Source organism: Venturia canescens, chromosome 3 (assembly GCF_019457755.1).
Source record: "Venturia canescens isolate UGA chromosome 3, ASM1945775v1, whole genome shotgun sequence".
In the NCBI taxonomy this organism is placed as follows: Eukaryota; Metazoa; Arthropoda; class Insecta; order Hymenoptera; family Ichneumonidae; genus Venturia; species Venturia canescens.
The window spans coordinates 8,839,417-8,857,388 of record NC_057423.1 but is presented as its reverse complement, the minus strand read 5'-3'; the positions used below and the strand labels follow the sequence as shown (position 1 = coordinate 8,857,388).

General features: G+C 38.8%; 3 protein-coding genes across 8 annotated transcripts; 2 read left to right on the top strand and 1 right to left on the bottom strand.

Moving 5' to 3' along the window:
• Positions 1–5,604: 5,604 nt before the first annotated feature.
• LOC122407768 (uncharacterized) lies at positions 5,605–8,076 on the top strand. Of its 5 annotated transcripts, none has more exons than XM_043414181.1 (2): positions 5,605–5,837; positions 6,886–8,076. In XM_043414181.1, exons 1-2 carry the CDS (start codon positions 5,835–5,837, stop codon positions 7,276–7,278), a joined length of 396 nt encoding a protein of 131 aa, XP_043270116.1. In that variant the 5' UTR covers positions 5,605–5,834; the 3' UTR covers positions 7,279–8,076. The 5 variants fall into 5 exon arrangements, with proteins under 5 accessions (XP_043270116.1, XP_043270115.1, XP_043270118.1 ...); XM_043414180.1 differs by having other exon boundaries at positions 6,883–8,076; XM_043414183.1 differs by having other exon boundaries at positions 5,605–5,906.
• On the bottom strand, positions 7,602–9,848 carry LOC122407767 (transmembrane protein 222). Its single transcript, XM_043414179.1, has 4 exons — positions 9,422–9,848; positions 8,819–9,029; positions 8,339–8,469; positions 7,602–8,202 (listed from the first exon to the last, which is right to left on the bottom strand). The coding sequence occupies exons 1-4, from the start codon at positions 9,556–9,558 to the stop codon at positions 8,124–8,126; spliced, it is 558 nt and encodes a 185-aa protein (XP_043270114.1). The 5' UTR covers positions 9,559–9,848; the 3' UTR covers positions 7,602–8,123.
• Positions 9,849–10,753: 905 nt separating this feature from the next.
• On the top strand, positions 10,754–17,503 carry Culd (CUB and LDLa domain). 2 transcript variants are annotated; one of them, XM_043414150.1, is made up of 11 exons: positions 10,754–10,823; positions 11,333–11,657; positions 12,345–12,514; positions 12,668–12,882; positions 13,111–13,465; positions 13,599–13,805; positions 13,911–14,030; positions 14,656–14,889; positions 15,010–15,184; positions 15,446–15,636; positions 15,757–17,503. In XM_043414150.1, exons 1-11 carry the CDS (start codon positions 10,805–10,807, stop codon positions 17,280–17,282), a joined length of 3,537 nt encoding a protein of 1,178 aa, XP_043270085.1. In that variant the 5' UTR covers positions 10,754–10,804; the 3' UTR covers positions 17,283–17,503. The 2 variants fall into 2 exon arrangements, with proteins under 2 accessions (XP_043270085.1, XP_043270084.1); XM_043414149.1 differs by having other exon boundaries at positions 14,995–15,184.
• Positions 17,504–17,972: the final 469 nt, after the last annotated feature.

Genomic DNA, 17,972 nt, shown 5'->3' with positions numbered 1-17,972 from the left:
TTGCCCTAAATGACAGTTTAAGGTCCCCTGATAACGAAAGCACAGCTCCGGGGCCTCTTACCGGCCAAAATTTTCAATTATTTCATTTACAATTTTGAGTTTTTAACACGGTACCTTAAGAGAGAACTCACAATATTAATTGTGAAAAAGTTGTACGGTGTTCGAGCTCCGGAAAAGTTTATATCCCGAAGAAAATTTATCACAGATTCCGTTTCTTTAAAAAAAAAAAAAACATTACCTTACGCGTATTTTGAGAAAGGAAACATGAAAAAACTTTAGTTTTTGACGTGTCCGAAGCGGATGTCAGTCAGTACGTTGGACCGCTGGTAACGGCTGATTGAACTTCGGCAAATTCAGGAATCGTGGGAATGTCATCAAATTTATTTTTCAGAGTCACGCTTTTTTTAAAAGAATTGACCATTCCTTTTTCTCGGTGGCGTTACACCGATGTAAACTTTCTTTCGCGCAATAAAATGTACTTAAAGTGTCACCGGTACCGACTCAACCATTAACTGGTCAAGTTGAAGTATAAATTTGGTAATTTATGATATTTTTAAAGCATTTTGTTACATTCTTGTGATAAAAATATTCTCAATGTAAGTGTTTACTAATTTTGTTAACAATTTAGACTTAAAATTAATCAACACAAAGTTAAGTCCGTTTTATAAATGAAATCATCATCGTTGTTGTTCGTACTCCATTATTTGAGTCTCGACACCGCGACGTCGAAGTACATCCTCGTAGATACGGGGATGAAAGTAAAATCGACGGTGCTCAAATCGTTATAGACCGCACTTGTTTTTCCCACCCCTACGATTTTTTAGTCCGCTCTATTCCACCCCAATAAACTAGAGTAAATGTTTTCCCGTTCCGTTTTTATTCTTTCCGTAGCCCTTCGAACTAAGCCTCAAACCCGTCGACCATCTGCTGCTCGTGGATACACTTGGACGCGACGTTGTAAAACGCAAATGCACCAAAAGCCAGCAGCAGAGGGTAGAGGGTGAGAAGAAGAAATTTGCCTTCCCTTTCGTATATGTTTATATATTATTCATTTATGAGCCAGTCTCATTTCGCAACTCGCTGTTAAAATTAATCCCATCGTTACGGACTGCCGTAACTGTCAAAATATACGGCCCTACGCGAACCCCCTTTATGTCCGTAGATAAAATGAGCGCCGGCCACCATCAAACTCTTCTCGTTCGCTGCGAAAAAATCTCAGAAGAAAACTACGAGAGGGGAAAAGTTTAAGGTGGCAAAATCGAGAGGATTTTTAAGCAAATTTTCTAGCTTTGAATCAACAAATTAATTCAATAATTACGCATCTCTGGAAACGGGCAAAAGTCATATGGTTTCAATGTGCATTTTTACGTACGTACTGGAAGTTATCGAATGAAAAAAAAATCGTTTTTCTTTCATTCAGATTCGTAACCAATTTGTTTTTCATCAATATTTATATTTTTCACTTTTCAAACGAAAGCCACCATCAGGCTTCGAAGACGTTAGAGATTTGAATCAATTAAGCATCGAGTTTCGAAGACGATTGTACCTGAACGACGCATCAGCTCCGGATGAGCGAGATTCAAAAGATTTGATGATTTGTCAGTGTAACCCGGTGACATAAATGGAAACAAACGTTTGGAGCTCTGAACATTCCCGCGGATCCGTCCATTTCGTTTTTAACGATTGGTTTAGAGAAGAAGAACATAAACGAATAGAAAGAGGATTCGGATTCGATGAAGGCCTCATACGGGTCATAAACTGCCCTGAATGCCAACGAATTTGTAATATTTTATTGGTCCGACGTATATCAAAGGTATCCAAATGTCCGTGAGAGATCTAGGCAAGAAGTGAAGTTTCTTAAGCTCGAATAATGTCCTCTCGACGCTACGAAACGCGCTCCTTCGTACTTTGTACGCGATATTATACTTTTAATGGCCACGACTTTGTTCTCGAGCGTTCTCTATCAAAGCGGTTATGCCCCCTTGCAACAGTTACATTCGTATGGCGGAGATTTATGCGACGATCACCGTTTGGAATAGTTTTATGATCGGTTCGTAGTTACAATGTCGAGTATCCCTCTTTATCCAACTGAATTTCGAGATCCCGCGAGTGTCAAAATGGATGAAAGTTAACGGGTTGGGACCCGACGAATGTCACGTTCGTTTTTAGAGTTTTTTCATCGCCGCACGTTGAACGTGTCTCTCGTCATGATGTTTACTGAATGATCATTCGTTAGGAATGGAATTTCGCGCGATTATAATCGCCATGGATTGTGCACACGCTCGGAAAAGGGCCAAAGGGCGATGCTGATGAGCCTAATTTTTTCCCACGAGCCTCACAGTTCGTCGCTATAAAATACTGTGACGAAATTCAAACTTTGCAACACTTTTTTTCTGGCTTCTCAAGTAGTTCGTGCCCGAAACGATTTTCTTAAGAAAGTCTTGAAATTTAGACAGAGTTTAAATGCGTTGTCGATTGACACACATTTCCAATTTTAAGGGGTTCGTCTTATTGGTTATTGAGATAAACGTGCTTAAATAAAGAGAAAAATATACAGGATTGAAGGCACGATGCGTAAAAAATTGTTCATCTTTCCATATTACGAATGAACGCTTCTTACGAGGTTTATGAAAAAGTAAACAATAACAATGAAGTATAAAACGAAGGTCTGGGAAAAAGACTGAACGAAATTGGTAAAATGAGCACTCTCGTAACGTCACTTTTCCTTATTTCGGCATTTTTTTTCTTCTTGGCTTGGCCCGTTCCTGTCACAGCCTTCTGTCTTTTTAACGACGCTGAAGTTTGCAACGTTGGAGTTCAACGAAATGAACGAAAAAAAGATTTATAATTCATTATTTTTTTATTTCACGAATTATTGATGTGGCTTGAAATATGACGAATTGGAAATTCGGCAGGGAACAAAATTGGAGATTTACTGAAATTATTTGAGAGTTTTGTTAGACCATTTCGTTGGACTCCAACGTTGGAAACATCAGCGTCATTCTTTTTATTAAGGTAACTCCTATACTGCATTCTAGTCAAACGAGTGCTAAATTTTCAAAACGCTTTTAGACCAAGTTCAACGTACCGATTAAACTTACTGTTAGTAAATATGTATTCAAGCATATTTTATTAACGTGAAAAGATATTTAAAATGATAGTTTTGCAAAACTATCAACTGATGGATGCAAATTTCCATGATGACACATTTTCACAGCTATTTTTCAAAGAATCATCTGTATTTTTTAACCGATTTTATTGCACCAGGTCTCATTTTGTTCCTCAACCGATTCTTCGCGAATTCACCACGTAGATTTTCCTTTAAACTCATTCCTGAGACAAATTATGAATGAAAAACGATGCTGAAGTTTCCAACGTTGGAGTCCAACGAAATGAACGAAAAAAACGTTTGAAATTCACCAATTTTTTATTTCACGAATCGTTGGTGCAGCTTGAAAAACTACGAATCGCAAATTTGGCAGGGAACAAAATAGGAGAATTACTGGAATTATTGGAGAGTTTTTTTAGATCATTTCGTTGGACTCCAACGTTGGAAACTTCAGCGTCATAATGAAAAAGTTTTTTCACTCAATGAACAATTAGCTGCAAAAGTGAAACGATCAAGTTAAAAAAAACAACTACATGGTGGATTCATAGAGGACCAGTTGACGAACAAAATGAGACTTGTTCCAATAAAATCGATGAAAAAACGCAGATGATTCTTTGAAAAATACCAGTGAAAATGTGTCAGCCTGGAAATTTGCATTTGTCAGTTGATGCTTTTGTAAAACTAGCGTTTTTAATATTTTTACATCTTAATAAGATATTCTGTAATAAAAATCCACTGACAATACATTTAATCGGTACGTTAAACTTGATTTAAAAGCGTTTTGAAAATTTAGCACTCATTTGACTAGCATGCAATACATTAACACTTCTTTCTTTATCCATTTCCCTTTGTGCTCTCTAAAGCGATTTTTTACATAAAAAACTGTAGTATTTTAGCCAGGAACGAATGAAATTTGGGTTTAAGTCAGTGATGAATCCCCGATTAATTAATGGCTTGTAATTTCATTCGCCAGAAAATAAATTGAAAAAATTTATTTACAATTTCGAATTAATAACTCTGATATTAATTTAAAGTGATTATATCCTTAATTAGGAAGTCAAAATCGATGGAATTTAGACACCCATAAAATACGATGCTTCGGGCATGATCTACCTTAATTTAGTTCACGTTCATACGATTTCTTCCTTTTTTTTCATTGTAGAATAACGAGCAAGCAAAAAATCATTCTTTACTGTTGCGTGCTTAACCGATCAGAAAACGCATGGTCCGAAGCCTTTTTCCTTGTCGAAAAATGAAGTCGATCATTTTCAACTTTAAAGACATCGAATCCGAACTAAAAAAGTGCCCACCATCGGACTACAAGATTTTGATCGTTGTCTCATTGCTAGTGTGGTAATTGGCTGCTTATGCTACTGGTAAAATTCAATTTATTCCGTGCACTGCTTCCGCTCAATAACTGAGTGACTGACTGAGCTAAGATACTAAATAATTCGTTCATCGAGGATTGACACTTGCTCGATGCTTTGCTCGATGGTGTTTCGTATTATGATTATTGTTTTGGAAACACGAATGAAACAGTCGGACGTCGAGGCAACAATCAGAATTCCGGGACAAACTTGGGCGGTCCCTTTTTGTCGTCGGTTTTAAAAACACGAGAAATGCCTTACCTCGTAGAACCCACTGGGGAGTATTTCTCTCTCTCTCTTTCTCGCTCTCATCTCCCTTTTCTTTTCTTTTCTTCTCGTTGCACCCACTTTGTCACATCTTACATTCTTCTTTCTCTGGCTACTGGACGATTCATTCTCGAGGGTATCGTTACGAACGCCCTCTTTTATGGGCTCAAATCGTACAAGTCCCTTTCATATCACACGAAACGGGAAAATGAACTTTATTAGACGAGAAACGGTTCGAATTGACAGAATCTGTTTTGCTGTTTTCTTTATATTTCACGTGAAACACTTGTGCTGAATAGTGACACTTTACTTCGTATTGATTTATTATTAAATGTAAGTATTTGATCTTTTATTTCTTTATAAGAAACTTCACTTGTGTTGTTCATTTGAGACCGTCAATTTGGTGGTTTACTCTACATAGTTGAGAAATATTTCGTGGAGATGGCAGCAGCTCTTGGACACTGACAGTAACGGCATCTTAGAAGAGTTCGCGAAAACAGTAATATTTAGATTTTACAGGTAAATTTGTGTTTTTTTTTCTAATTCAATTTGTGTCGTACTGAAATTAGTTTAGCCTCATTTAAGTCACTAAGGATCAAGCAGAATTCCACGTGTCGTATTTTGTGCTACGTTTTCACAATTTCACTGGAATCTACGAACAATAACGCGTAGCGTTGACCATCCGACGCTCACTGTTAATTGTCATCGATAAATGGTAAATTTTTACAATGGTTATGTACCGACTGAAAAAATCTTTCCACTCGACTGAGTAAATACGAACTGCTCATCAAATAGCTTCTTCAAATTAGCGCTACGAAAAACTTCTCTATATCGCGTCATTGGAGATTTGTTTGTCACCAATCAACAACTTGAAATTACTCATTGCCAGTTTCATCGTCAGATTCGTCAGTTGTAATCGAACGAAGTGTTGAAGTTTTGAAGTTTTGTAGGCAAGACTTGCCTCACATCGATCGCGATACGCTCATGATGTCAAATTTGTAATCTCGTGATATACAGATTATCGTGAAAAACAGTACTTATATATTGTCTTTCTAAAAAAAACGAAAGATTATTTAGATATCTCACGCAGTATGGTCAGTTTCCAAGTGACTGTGAAGTATCGTGCAGTAATTTTCTCTTAGTTCCTTTGTTATTCTTTGCATGTAAGTTTCGTGATTACGAATTTATAACTAACAAATTATCGTGTATGACTATGGTTTGTTGTGTTCTGAAAATGGGATCGTTTCCTTTGGTTTCTCCAAATTATTGAACATTTGTAAGAAACGTGATGAAACTATGGATTTTTTCAAATGTCACTTTCTATAATTGTCTAAATTTCATATTGAATCGTTTGTATGCATATCGTTGTTTCGACGAATGGATTAATTGTTTGAAATTCTCATTGAAAACTTGTCAATTTTTGACGCAAACTTTTGGTTAATGCAAGTATACTTGTGTGTACATTGTTTGCCTGCACGATTCAGAAATTAATAAATCTTTCGTTGTTGTAAGGGGAAAATAGTTTTCGTTTTCTAATATTCATTTCTGAATCACATTTTTAACCCTCTTATGCTCGTGTAGCTAACCTCAAAGCATGGTAACGTCTTTTGGAGTTTGAACGTCTTTCCTTGGTAATAATGGTATTGCAATGCGAGTTGCAAAGCGTTTTTTTTTCAATTAATACCAGTTTTTCGATTCGGGAATCACTGAAATACTAAAAATATGAAAAATAAAAACAAAATGAAGCAAACACTGATTTTTACAAGCATTATGCAAAGTTTAATGATGCGAGAATCATCCATTATTAAGTTTCAGAAAATTTCTCGACGTCTAGTAATTTCAGTAAAAATGATTTGATCTGTATAATTTGACGGCAGAAATCATAAGTTTCTAGAAATTTCAAACAGAAAACTTTTTGAAAAATGCAAAAACAGGAGTCAAAAAAAGCATAACCCGAACAGATTGAGCGATAAAAGTATTTGAACATTTAAATTTGAAATTCATTAGGAAATACAGGAAGTAAACTTAGCAATGCAGAAAAGGGTTAAAAGTATCTGTTCTCTGGTTAATTTATGTGCAATTTGTTGATAGTTAAATTGCTCTTAGCTATAAATCTAATTGGGCTCAAAAATTTTCCAGAAGATGTCTTGGCTTTTCGGTAAAAAAAAGCATCGGGAATCACCTCCAGAAACACCAGAGGAGCCCAACAATGCTCAATCGGAGGATTATATCATAGTGGAGAAAGAGGAGAATCCCACGCCACTTGGGCCATCGGGGAGTCTTTATCCACAACTCGGTCCAACTCCGTATCCTCCTGCAATAGTGCAGCAACAGAGCCAATCGTCAGAATCTCAAAGTTACATCAGTGGAATTCCTTTCAAGCTTAGCAAAACTCTGAACAGCGATTTTGAAGTCGAAAGGCTTAGGATCGACGAAATAACGTCATTCGTTCATCAAATAATTAACGAAGATTATGATTACGAGTTTAATTTGGAAAGGAGCGTCATCAATGAAATGGACAGTGGTGTCGAATAAGACCATGTATTTCCCGCCATAGTCACAAATAATATAAGAATGATCCAGGCGATATAGATTTCTAAGGAACCATCAAATTGCTTAATCTGTGATGATGCATTTTGACATGGATGAGAACAAAAGCGGAAATAGTAAGCGGAAGAAAGCCCAGCTAACCAGCTGGGCTTTCTTCCGCTTACTATTTGCTTCTCAACAATGCTGTACCAGTGCAATGGAATGATAAAATCAAGATTAATTGAAAAAGAATAAATGAAGAGAATTTGGTGGGATCGAGCTCTTGGCCGTAATGTTGTCATAATACAAGTTGAACTGACATAGTAAAATATAATTAAATTTGTATTCTTTATTTACAATTAATACAAGAATTCTTGTGTTCACGTATTTTAATAAGATGCAGAAGTTTCTTCACTTCGTAATACAGTTATTTTAGTTTTGTATTTTTCATTTATTTTCTTATGAGATCATTCAATTCGATGCATAATTTTTTAAGAAATTACAAAAGTCTCTAATTACCGATTGAAGTAAAACTTGTTTTTAAGGGGAGTAGCCAAAATAGAAATAAACGTTCCTTCGCAATGGAAAATTGTTGAATTACCTAAAAGCGTTGAACTCCTTGAAATATTCTATTTTCTCGTATGTCCCTAACTATATTCAATAATTGCGTAAAATTCGAGAATGTTATTTGCGCTGTGTAGATTGAAGCTTTGTGTGTACATTTTTCCTCATGAGCATAATTTTTCTGCTGCATAATGGAAAAAAAATTCTGATGTTGGTTGAATAAATAATCGTCAAGTATAAGTATACGATTTTTCACCACCTCTAATATTTAAGGAATATTTTTTAAATCATGGAAACACACAGTACAACACAATGAGACCTACGATGATCAAGAACGGTAACCAAGTCTTCAAGAAACTCCAGAAACTGAAATTGTAATCAGAATATTATAATACAGCAATATCTCGTTATATTTGAGAACGTCAAGTGACAAAAATCGGATATTGAAATCATAAAAAAGAATTTTATATGTTTGTAATTTAGAATAGAAAAATATTGTTACCTGACATATTTTCCATGGATGAGCATAAAAAATGCCAATTTGACCATATTCCAGTTAGAAGAACTTTTATAGTTCATTATGTTAAGAGCTGTTGCAACATGAGAGTGACAATTGTCACAACACAAGTTGTGCTGTAATAAATCCATATTTTTTTTGCTACGTCAAAAGTTAATATTTCACCATACCAATAGATTTATATCTAAACGATTGATCTCGAGCCTGATATCAAGAAATAAATGAAACATGGAACATTGCATATGAGTAAATCATCTCAGCATCTTGACAGAAGATATTTGAAACATTTATCGTGGTAAAAGTTCAATTCATGTTCATGAAAGAGTTTGAATAAACCATATCGCCTCAAATTCAGTTTTCTTTGAGGCGATATGGTTTATTTGAACTCTTTCATGAACATGAAGTTAGATTTATGCTGGATCGTTCAAAAGGTTGGACTGAAACAAAGTGTCGCATTATTTTTACCGTTCTAGTTTGATAAATAGCACTAGCTTCTGCAACACCCGAATCCCAACCATCTTGGCCGCCTCTTACATGATTATAATCAAGTTGCCAATATTTTGTGGGTTGTCCAAATGCCATTCTGTCTTCGGACACATGATAGGAGCCAGCAAAATCTCGTATTATACCTGTCGAAGTTGCTATTCCCATGTGACCAATAAATGGGAACAAATATCTAAACGAAGGCAAATTCAGTATAGTTTTTTTATTTTTAAACTTTTTTCTAGCGGAATACGGCGATTTTGGGGTTACACAGAAAGTACGGTTCTGGATTAAAATTTCTCAAACATTTAAAATATTTTCCAGAGAAGAAGCATAATGTATTTTGTAGAATTTTGAAAAAGAAAGGAACGATTCGAAAAATCTAGAAGAATACTGAGTGTCTCGATTTGAAGTTAATTTACTAGTGGAAACAAATTTGGGATCTCGATGCCAAATGGAAAGTCCAATGAAAACTCGTAACTCAAATAAAGAATGGAAGATTGGAGTAATTTTTCTTTTTCAATTGAAGAGGATATCATTTTCGCAGGGTTATGTTTTTTTTTAGGTTAAATACATCGAACATACGTCAGCCCAGGTATCGGAGTCCAAACAATACAGAATGGGAACTTTCTTCTGGCTGGATCTACTTTGAGATCCACAACAGACGGTGAATTTGACATGCTACTTCGCGAAGATCGTGTCAAATAATCATTGTCTTTCATCTTAATCAGCGTTGAAGTTATTTTTGACAGTTCGACCCTTTCGTTCTCAAACACGACCGACGCGACCAAACTTCGTCGCAGAATTCAAACATTTTGCATCATAACCAACCTTAATTTCTATAGTTTTTCTATTGAAATTTCCACTCAAATTCAATTCGTTGACACTCGATGAGTGTTCCCGTGGTCAGTTTGACACCTTTGACACCTGACATTTAATTTTCAAATTCATGAAATCCACAAGCAGCGCACTGTCACAGGCGAGTCATCGTGTGCGCGATCGAAGAGAATGAGTGGGGGAAAACGTGTCCGAGTTTGTCCGAGTCAAACGATTGCTTTGCTACAGCGGAGGAAAGGTCAAAACAGAGACTAACAACATCGGTGGTTATTAAATGTATACGCGATATAATTAAATAAGCGACAAATGTTTCTCAATTCGCCATTTTTACTGAGTCACAGCCTTGTTTTTATCCTCGAATTGTATTATTTATTAACACTCATATTTTATTTCACATATATTCGTTTAATTAAATGCATAGATATGCATATTTTACGGAAGGCGATGCTCCGGTACAAATGTCACTAATAAATATCGGTGTAAAACCGTGTGAATAAGGCGACAGGTTAAATAAATTAACGAGATTTCATAATACACTCGTAGCAAAAATTAATTATAAACTAACTCCCATTAAGAATCGAGCATATTTAAAAATTGAAATTCCATTAAATCCTAAGCATAGAGGGCGTTTTACTCCAAATCGTTAAACATCTCATTTTTTGAAAGCTCATCAGTGACTCTCTCACGATACTTTTTCCATAATCTCCAATTTTATTTCTTTTTAACAGGAACTTGGAAATGGTACACAAACTCCTTCAATTTTTCATTTTTTATTGCAAATTGACAACTATTTTAAAAAAAGCAAAATCATAACGACAAAAAAAGCACAAAATTTCATTTTACTAGAAAAAATTCGATTTTCTTAAATTTTTTTGCAATCAATGCGTCTCCAGGATACATCAACAAACGAAATCGATGAATTTCGTATTACAGGTAATTTACATGCATACGTTCGATCTAAACAGAAAACTGTCTCTCTCGCGTAAGGATGCCCTACAAATGCTTCCCAAACCATAATAGGGATATAACGTAACAAGAGACTCGCTACAGCAGCTAACAAAATTATAACAGCATAGGAGCTTCGGGTTTAGCAAACGCCTAGACAAACTTAGTGTCAGTCGGTGTCCGATAATGTATCGAGTTCAATGCGGTAGGTGAAATTATTAATGACTTTTACAATGGAAACGAAAAAAATAATTTTCAAGTCACTGCATTACAAGTCTTTATGTATTTTCGTGAATATATTTTGACAATAGATTTCAATGGTAAAATGACCTCGCTGCACAGGTTTGAACGAAAATTTGGCGTAAAATTATCTCGAAATATTAAAATTCGGAATAAAAATACTAAAAAATGATGAACCTTTGAAATTGCTACTTTCGAAAGTTATTTCTCTTTCGCAGCGTGAAAAATGTTTGCAGCATTCGAGTAAAAATTGACATTCATGAATTCATTTTTTTTCTTGACCGTCGATTCGTTTTTAATTCAATTTACGAATAAATTTATTAATCCGTGAATATTTTAAACAAATTTTTTTCATTTTTTATTCCATCGGAATTTTATTGTCCATAAATTTCGAGTTATTTATAAAGAACGCTTCGAAAGAAGTTATTTTCAAGGAACCGATAAACGATGATTTTTCTTTATGTTGAAAAAAAGTGATTCTGATCACGTTTTGTTGCTGCTATTATCGAGTGAATTGTGACGTCGTGAGAAACGAGGATATTTGTGGACCTCACAATGGTCGACGTTTGTATCTCGAGCTCGGTGAAAAGGGCATATTGTTCGCGAAGAATGTGTCTCTCGTCAAAAGCTCCCCGAGGCAACATCAAGCAACGAGAATTTACGTGACGAATAGTTCGCACGATCAATGCAGCCTCGAACTCGTCACATGTCCATCGTGCGTCATCACCTTGACCTTCAAAAGCCTTGCACTGTCGCATCATTGCAGCGACGGAGGGATCATGATGGATAGTCCTTGCAGGTACCTGCGTATGAACCTCGGGATAAGTGAAATCGTTAATCGTTTCAAATTATTCGATCGATGAGCCAAAAAATCGGGGGGTTTCGGGAAAGAATCGCAGAACTAAACTCGCAGCGATAAATCTAGGAAAAATCGCCACCGAATAATTTGTACTGGAATATTTCCGACCTCGAAAATTCGTCACCGAGAAAATATGCCAGCGGAAAATTCGCAATCGGAAACCTCGTTGGACGAGCCTGGAACATCTTGAGAGATGTCTTCGCTTTTTTCTAAAATAACGTTTCGAGTATCGAATGGCGGGGAGGCGAATAAAGTTATAACGGGAACAGATTTTTTTCAATTTTTAAATAAACGTCAAAACTCATAAAGGAACAAATTTTCTTTAATTTTCAAATAAATTAAAAAAAAAAAAAATTTGAAAATTCGTTCGCACAGTAAACTTTTATTATCATCGATTCATTTTCCAGCGAGATATTTTTCGGTACGAATTTTCCTGCTACTCGCAGCGACGAAATTGACGTTTTTCAACGTCCTTGCAACATTCTATTGCAATCACTTGTCTTGAGGCGTTGCAATCTCGATCTAAAATTGGCTGAAGAGGAGTGAATTTTTTCCCAGCTTTTCCAAGCGTTTGTAAAAAATGAGCAAATTTTAGATCCGGTTTGACACTCCAATGAAATGCTGCAGGTGCGATTACGTCTGGATCTCGGAGCCACCGTACGAAGACGTTTCAGGGACTCCTTATTGCGGTCTCTATTCGCCAATAACATATCGATCGAGCACGAGAACTCTTTCGATAGCTTTGCTCTACAGCCAAACACATCGGCACGCTTTCACCCTCGAATACACGGCCGAAAGCAAGTGTCACAGGCAACGAATGTTTCAATGTTTACACTAAATCCGATTACTTATTTATTTCTATTGAATCTCGTCAAGTTTTCTATCGAATCTCATTAGCCTTTGCTCAAGCTCCGCCGAGTAAGTTTCGACCTCCGTTTTTCAAATCGCAGGAAATCGAATTCACCTGAAAGGCACCAGCGCAATGCCGAGCGCTAATGCGATTAACAACACGGGCGGTGGCATTTTAATGTCGCCATTTTTCCCGGCACGTTATCCTCGGGATTTGGGCATGGAGTATATCGTCACGTGTCCGACCGAAGCACCGTCGTGCAGGGTTCGAGTTCTTTTTAGCGATTTCCAACTCGCTACCGTCTCCATTATGGAGGTTAGCTCAAAACGACAGATTCTTGAATAAAAAGTTTGCTGTATCGTGCAATTTTTTCCTTAAAAAAAAATTAAGATCAAATATTAAAAGCCCCATAGAAAATCAAGGTCGTAGGAAATCGTTCGGGAAGAAGTTTATCATCGTAAATGATTCACTCAATTTTCCGGCTCGAACGAATATTTCTACTCCAATATTTCGAAAGCCTGACAATTGACAATGACTTTTTAGTTCTACGATTGGAACGGTCAGCGTTTGGATGTGAGCAGCGGTGCAAGATTTCGTCCCCCCGTAATCGTCAGTTCGGGGCCATCGTTGCTGATACGTTTTTACGCGAATGGAGGCACAGGGCTCGGCTACAAGGCCTTTTATTCTTTCGTCCTTGGCCACATGTTCGACAAAACGGTCTCACCGATCACCGATTGCGGTGGTTACGTCGAAAACCTTGGTGGCGCGATCACCATGATGGACATGGTTGGCCAGGGGCTCAAGACTTACGACTGCGTCTGGCTCATCAGACCCCCGAAGAATTTTCTTCATATGAAGACTCACATGTACCTGAAGGTCGTCACTTTTGCGGACATGGGTCGGTTTTTTTCAACGTTTTTCCTACTTTTTCATCTTCATTTAGCTGCGAGGAATCAGCTTCAGAAGTTAACGATTCGATGCAGCATTTGAAAAGAAAAACCCAATTTATAATAAATCCTCTTCCCTTGCAGCCGGAAATACAGAATTAACGATAAAACAAGGCCCAACCTCGGCTCTCCTGCCTCTGGAAGTTTTGCGACATCCGGCGAGTCAATTGCAACCGCCTCGTCTCCGGGAGCACGTCGCGCCCGTCACAAGTGGCTTTCACGTCAGTCTGCGAGGAACGTTCGGACCGACCTCGAGGGTCGCCATTGCTTATGCGGCTTTCAGTTACATGGGTGAGATTAAAAACGAAGTTAATATTCGCTCGAGCTCATTTATCGTCGTGTTAAAAACTAGTTGAAACATCTCCCGAGGCCTTAATTAAGCAAAAGTCACTTTAGATTGCTTCACCGGCTCGGACTTCCTGTGCCAAAACCATCGTTGCATACCCAGCCAGTTGAATTGCGACGGTTTTGATCACTGTGGTGACAACAGTGACGAACCATCAACTTGCTTCCGAGGTAACGATCAATCGACTTGATTTACTACGAAATTCAATATTTTATAGTTGTTCTGGAATGAAAAAATTGAAAATTAGGTTCAGTATTAAGGAGGGTGGCTACACTCGTCAAAATGATAAGAAATTGATCAAATTTCGTGATAATGTTCTTCAACATCAAGTGCGAAGACACCATTTTTTTTCAAAATTTTCTTCTACTTAGTTATCGAGTAATTACGCATTAAAGCAGATTTCTTATGCCCAGAATATATACCTATACATATGGAAACGCTATGCTTATACACTTGAACTTTAGTGATCAATTACTCGATATAACTGTACAGAAGAAAAATCGTAAAAAATTTGTATTGTCAAATTTGGCCCTAAAGAATATGTTCACCAAATTTTATAAAATTCTTATCATTTTGAAATTTTTAATGTAATTAACATGGTTTAGCATGGCAACATTGTATCGTCGTGAAAATCCTGAAACTGACATTGACTAGGAAGTACAACCGAACCCAGACGAATTCGAGCATCAGCGACTGTGTTTTGACACGATGATTCGACACCGTTGATGATCGAATGCATTTGCAAATAAATCGAATTTGCTCGAACATATAATTTCACGTACTTTTCGTCGCCAGATTGGGAGGTTGAGCCCCAGGATCGAAAATGGCACATGAACAAGGCGAATTATTATTTTCCAAAGATCGATCGGTACCCGGATTTGAAAACGGCGACGCTCGTCTTCGTCGCGAGTAGTCTCGGGCTGATTATTCTCATATCAGCGCTGATAATACTGTTGTACAGAATGGGGGCCAGGGCTAGGCAGCAGCGGGAGTTGCAATCACGATTGCAAACGATAAGCGAACTTTTAGGTAAGAGTATTCGCTTATTATGATAAAATCGAAGAAACAAAGGTTTTCCCGAGCGATTTTAATTCCTGAAAAAGCTCTGGCCGATCTCACCGTAACATCGGGTAGTTTTTGACATTGCAGACGGTGCGAGGATCGATGAGATTACCGTTTCGGACGACCCCCCGGTTTACGAAGCACCGCCGGGTTACGACGAAGTTGTCAAGGTTGGAATGGACGGTATTGAGGTCACCAGACGGAGGAAGAGACGCAATTTATTTCGCGAGCCCCGAAGCCGTAGTTCACCGAATCAACGATCGTGAGTCATGAGCATTCGTTGACAATTCAGTTGCGAATATTTCGTCGATTCGAACGTTCTTTTTTTCAATTTTAAACCTGTCATCGTTGTTCTTGATCAGGGCTCAATGCGGATCAGCATTCCGAGGTTTCACTGTAGATTTTTTCGAATTTTTTATCTCCAAAACTCCTCGGTCCTCTAGTTTTTCAAAGTCGAGTACAAAACCAGTGATCGGAAGCTCTTCAGCTCCGAAAGAATCTCTCAATTTTTGCTGCTTTCAAGTCGCGAGCTGGAAGGTCTGCAGACATCATTGGTCGAAGGTGTGAGCACGAGTAGAAGCAGCCAGACGACCCCGATTTCGGAGGACGCGGCTCCAAGGGTGCCGGAGAGTCCACCGCCCCCGTACGTTACGCCGCCCGGAACTATTCCCAGGAATCTCGACATATCGAGCCTCCCGAGGCTCCTTGATTCAGGTAAAATGACTGTTTCGTGCAATATTGTCGAATTTTCCAGTTTTCTCAATGCAAACGTTTTTTCATCCTTTCACTTGAGCAAACCTTACCGAGTTATTGTATTTTGGTCCCTACGAAAAGCGGAGGCAGCCGAAGAAGTAAGCCCGCGTGGTCAGAGGCTTCGAACCGCTTGGTTGCGTACCGGCTTAGAGCATTCCCGTTCATTGCCGGCCGTGGACAAGGCAGAAGCCCCGCCGTTCGGCGGCCCTTCGACGTCGGTGGATGCGGAGGCTCTTGGTGCGTATCTCCAGAACTACGCATCATCGAGACCCCCCATAATGGCCGCAACATCAATAAATCCCTCCGCGGTTCCTCTTCGTTCGATAAACGAAAATCGTCAATCGCCCAATCGCTCAATGTCCCTCGAAGTTAAGTCATCATCATCATCATCATCGGCAACAGCAACATGTGCAAATGATAATTCCTCACAGCCGAACGATTGTCGAGTTGTTTCGACGCTCATGAGGCGCGTCTATGGAGAAAATGCGTGCGTCATTGGGAACGGCAAGGTCAGTCGAATAATCAACGTCCTCGAGGCCGAGGCAGAGAGTCAACGCCAAGGGGCAGGACTCGCGGGGTCGGCAATCGTCGCCGTTGATCGCCAGCGGGGTGACCACGAGGACGTGGAGATCGGACCGAGGGAGAGTTGTGCTTGCGCGGGGGCTTGCGGGTGCGCTGTGAACGAAGGAAGCGCGGATGGCGCTCGTGAGGACGCGGAAAACCATCGGAAACGGCCCAAACGCCGGAAGAAACATCGCTCCCATGATCAGCAGGGTCGTACGTCCAATGACGGGAATAACAATAACAGCGATTCGAACAACAACGCCGATTTGGGTCAGGGCTTCGATATGGAAATCAAGGCGACGGAGAACTTCGTAGAGGATCGAAAAAATGACGAGGGCGAGATGAGCATTCCGAAGAGCGCGATCATCCGACTCCTGGGAAGCTCTCGATCTCATTCTCGTAATTCCCAAACTTGCAGTCTCAACTCGACCACTCATTCGACCGCTTGCTCAACCCCCAACGGCACTTACGGACGTTCTTACTTCCGCGACATCAGCAACCCGCGCAAAGTCTCGGTTTGCTCCAAGGACAGTCGAATGACAGCGCTCTCCTTCGTGAGCTCGACCCACAGCAACGAACGACTTCACGATGACTTTGAAATCGTATCGGAAAAGGCGAGTATCTTGGGCGATGAGAACTCCAGCACTTTGGCCAGCTCGCCCATCGGCACACCCAAATTCTGTGGAATTCTACCTTCGAGTAATAACGGACACAACGGCGAGCACCTCAACAGCCGCCGAAAACGAAGACCCCGAAGCCGCAACCGACGCGCTTCCATTCGCTATTCGAGCTGCGACATTGACAGCCTTCACGAAAGCATTCAGACTCTTGACACGTTCCTGGCAAGACGCGGCCTCAACGTCAACCAAACGGGCAGCCAGTCCGTTGCCGTTATGCTCTTCGGCACACCAGAACACACGAGAACTCGCGTTGCTTCGACTCCCTCGTCGTTTTCCCCGTATCCCCAGGAACCGAACGAAGCTACGGGCTTCATCAACAGCAGCAAAAATTGGCGATCCAGCGATGACGCTTTTTCCAATTGATTCAACTCGATCAATCTACCCGATTGATCAACTGTCTTTTTCGTCTTAATATTCGAATTTAAAATGTAAAATATGTAACTCTGTTTTAATTAGCTAGTAAAGTAATAACGCTGCTCGCGAGCGGAATGAGATCGTGATTTTTTCTATTCAGTTTATCGTCGCAGCAGGTACTTTTTATTTTACTACATTCTCTTGAAGGATTAAACTTTTCAAGAAACTCACCCATCATCCTTTTTCTTTTCCCCCACGAGAGATAAATGAATTGCAACTAATTTTCAAGGGGTCTACGCTAGTTGGAAATTAAGAAAAAACCTCTTGATTACAAGTTTTGAAGACTCTTGAACTCGGGCCTTGTTTCATTTGGGATTGTAAATGCCAAAATCGAGCTCTTTTAAGCACTAATTTTTAATTGACCAAAAAATATCTAGAGATCCCTGCATATTTTCTATTTCGTTGACAAACATCGCAAGTTTCGCGTACAGATTATTTAGATTCAACGAACCTAGTGAACATTATTTCAACAAAGAACTCATCTTGTCAGTTTTCAAATTACGAAACATTTTAGGATCTTCCAAAAAGAACCTTGGACTGCAATAAATGGGAAAACCAATAAATAATTATATATTTTAGTCAATAACCAATCATCTTGAGCGACATTAATTAATCCAATTACGTGATATTTGCATAAAA

Bases quoted from the DNA above. Each gene is read 5' to 3' on its own strand.
- LOC122407767 (XM_043414179.1), bottom strand. From the start codon at position 9,558: ATGAAAGACAATGATTATTTGACACGATCTTCGCGAAGTAGCATGTCA. The intron at 9,030-9,421 runs GTATGTTCGATG...GCCTTCGTTTAG, and splicing joins ACTCCGATACCTGGGCTGAC to ATATTTGTTCCCATTTATTG. The intron at 8,203-8,338 runs GTAACAATATTT...TTACAATTTCAG, and splicing joins ATCCATGGAAAATATGTCAG to TTTCTGGAGTTTCTTGAAGA.
- Culd (XM_043414149.1), top strand. The intron at 12,883-13,110 runs GTTAGCTCAAAA...ATGACTTTTTAG, and splicing joins CTACCGTCTCCATTATGGAG to TTCTACGATTGGAACGGTCA. The intron at 14,890-14,994 runs GTAAGAGTATTC...AACATCGGGTAG, and splicing joins AACGATAAGCGAACTTTTAG to TTTTTGACATTGCAGACGGT.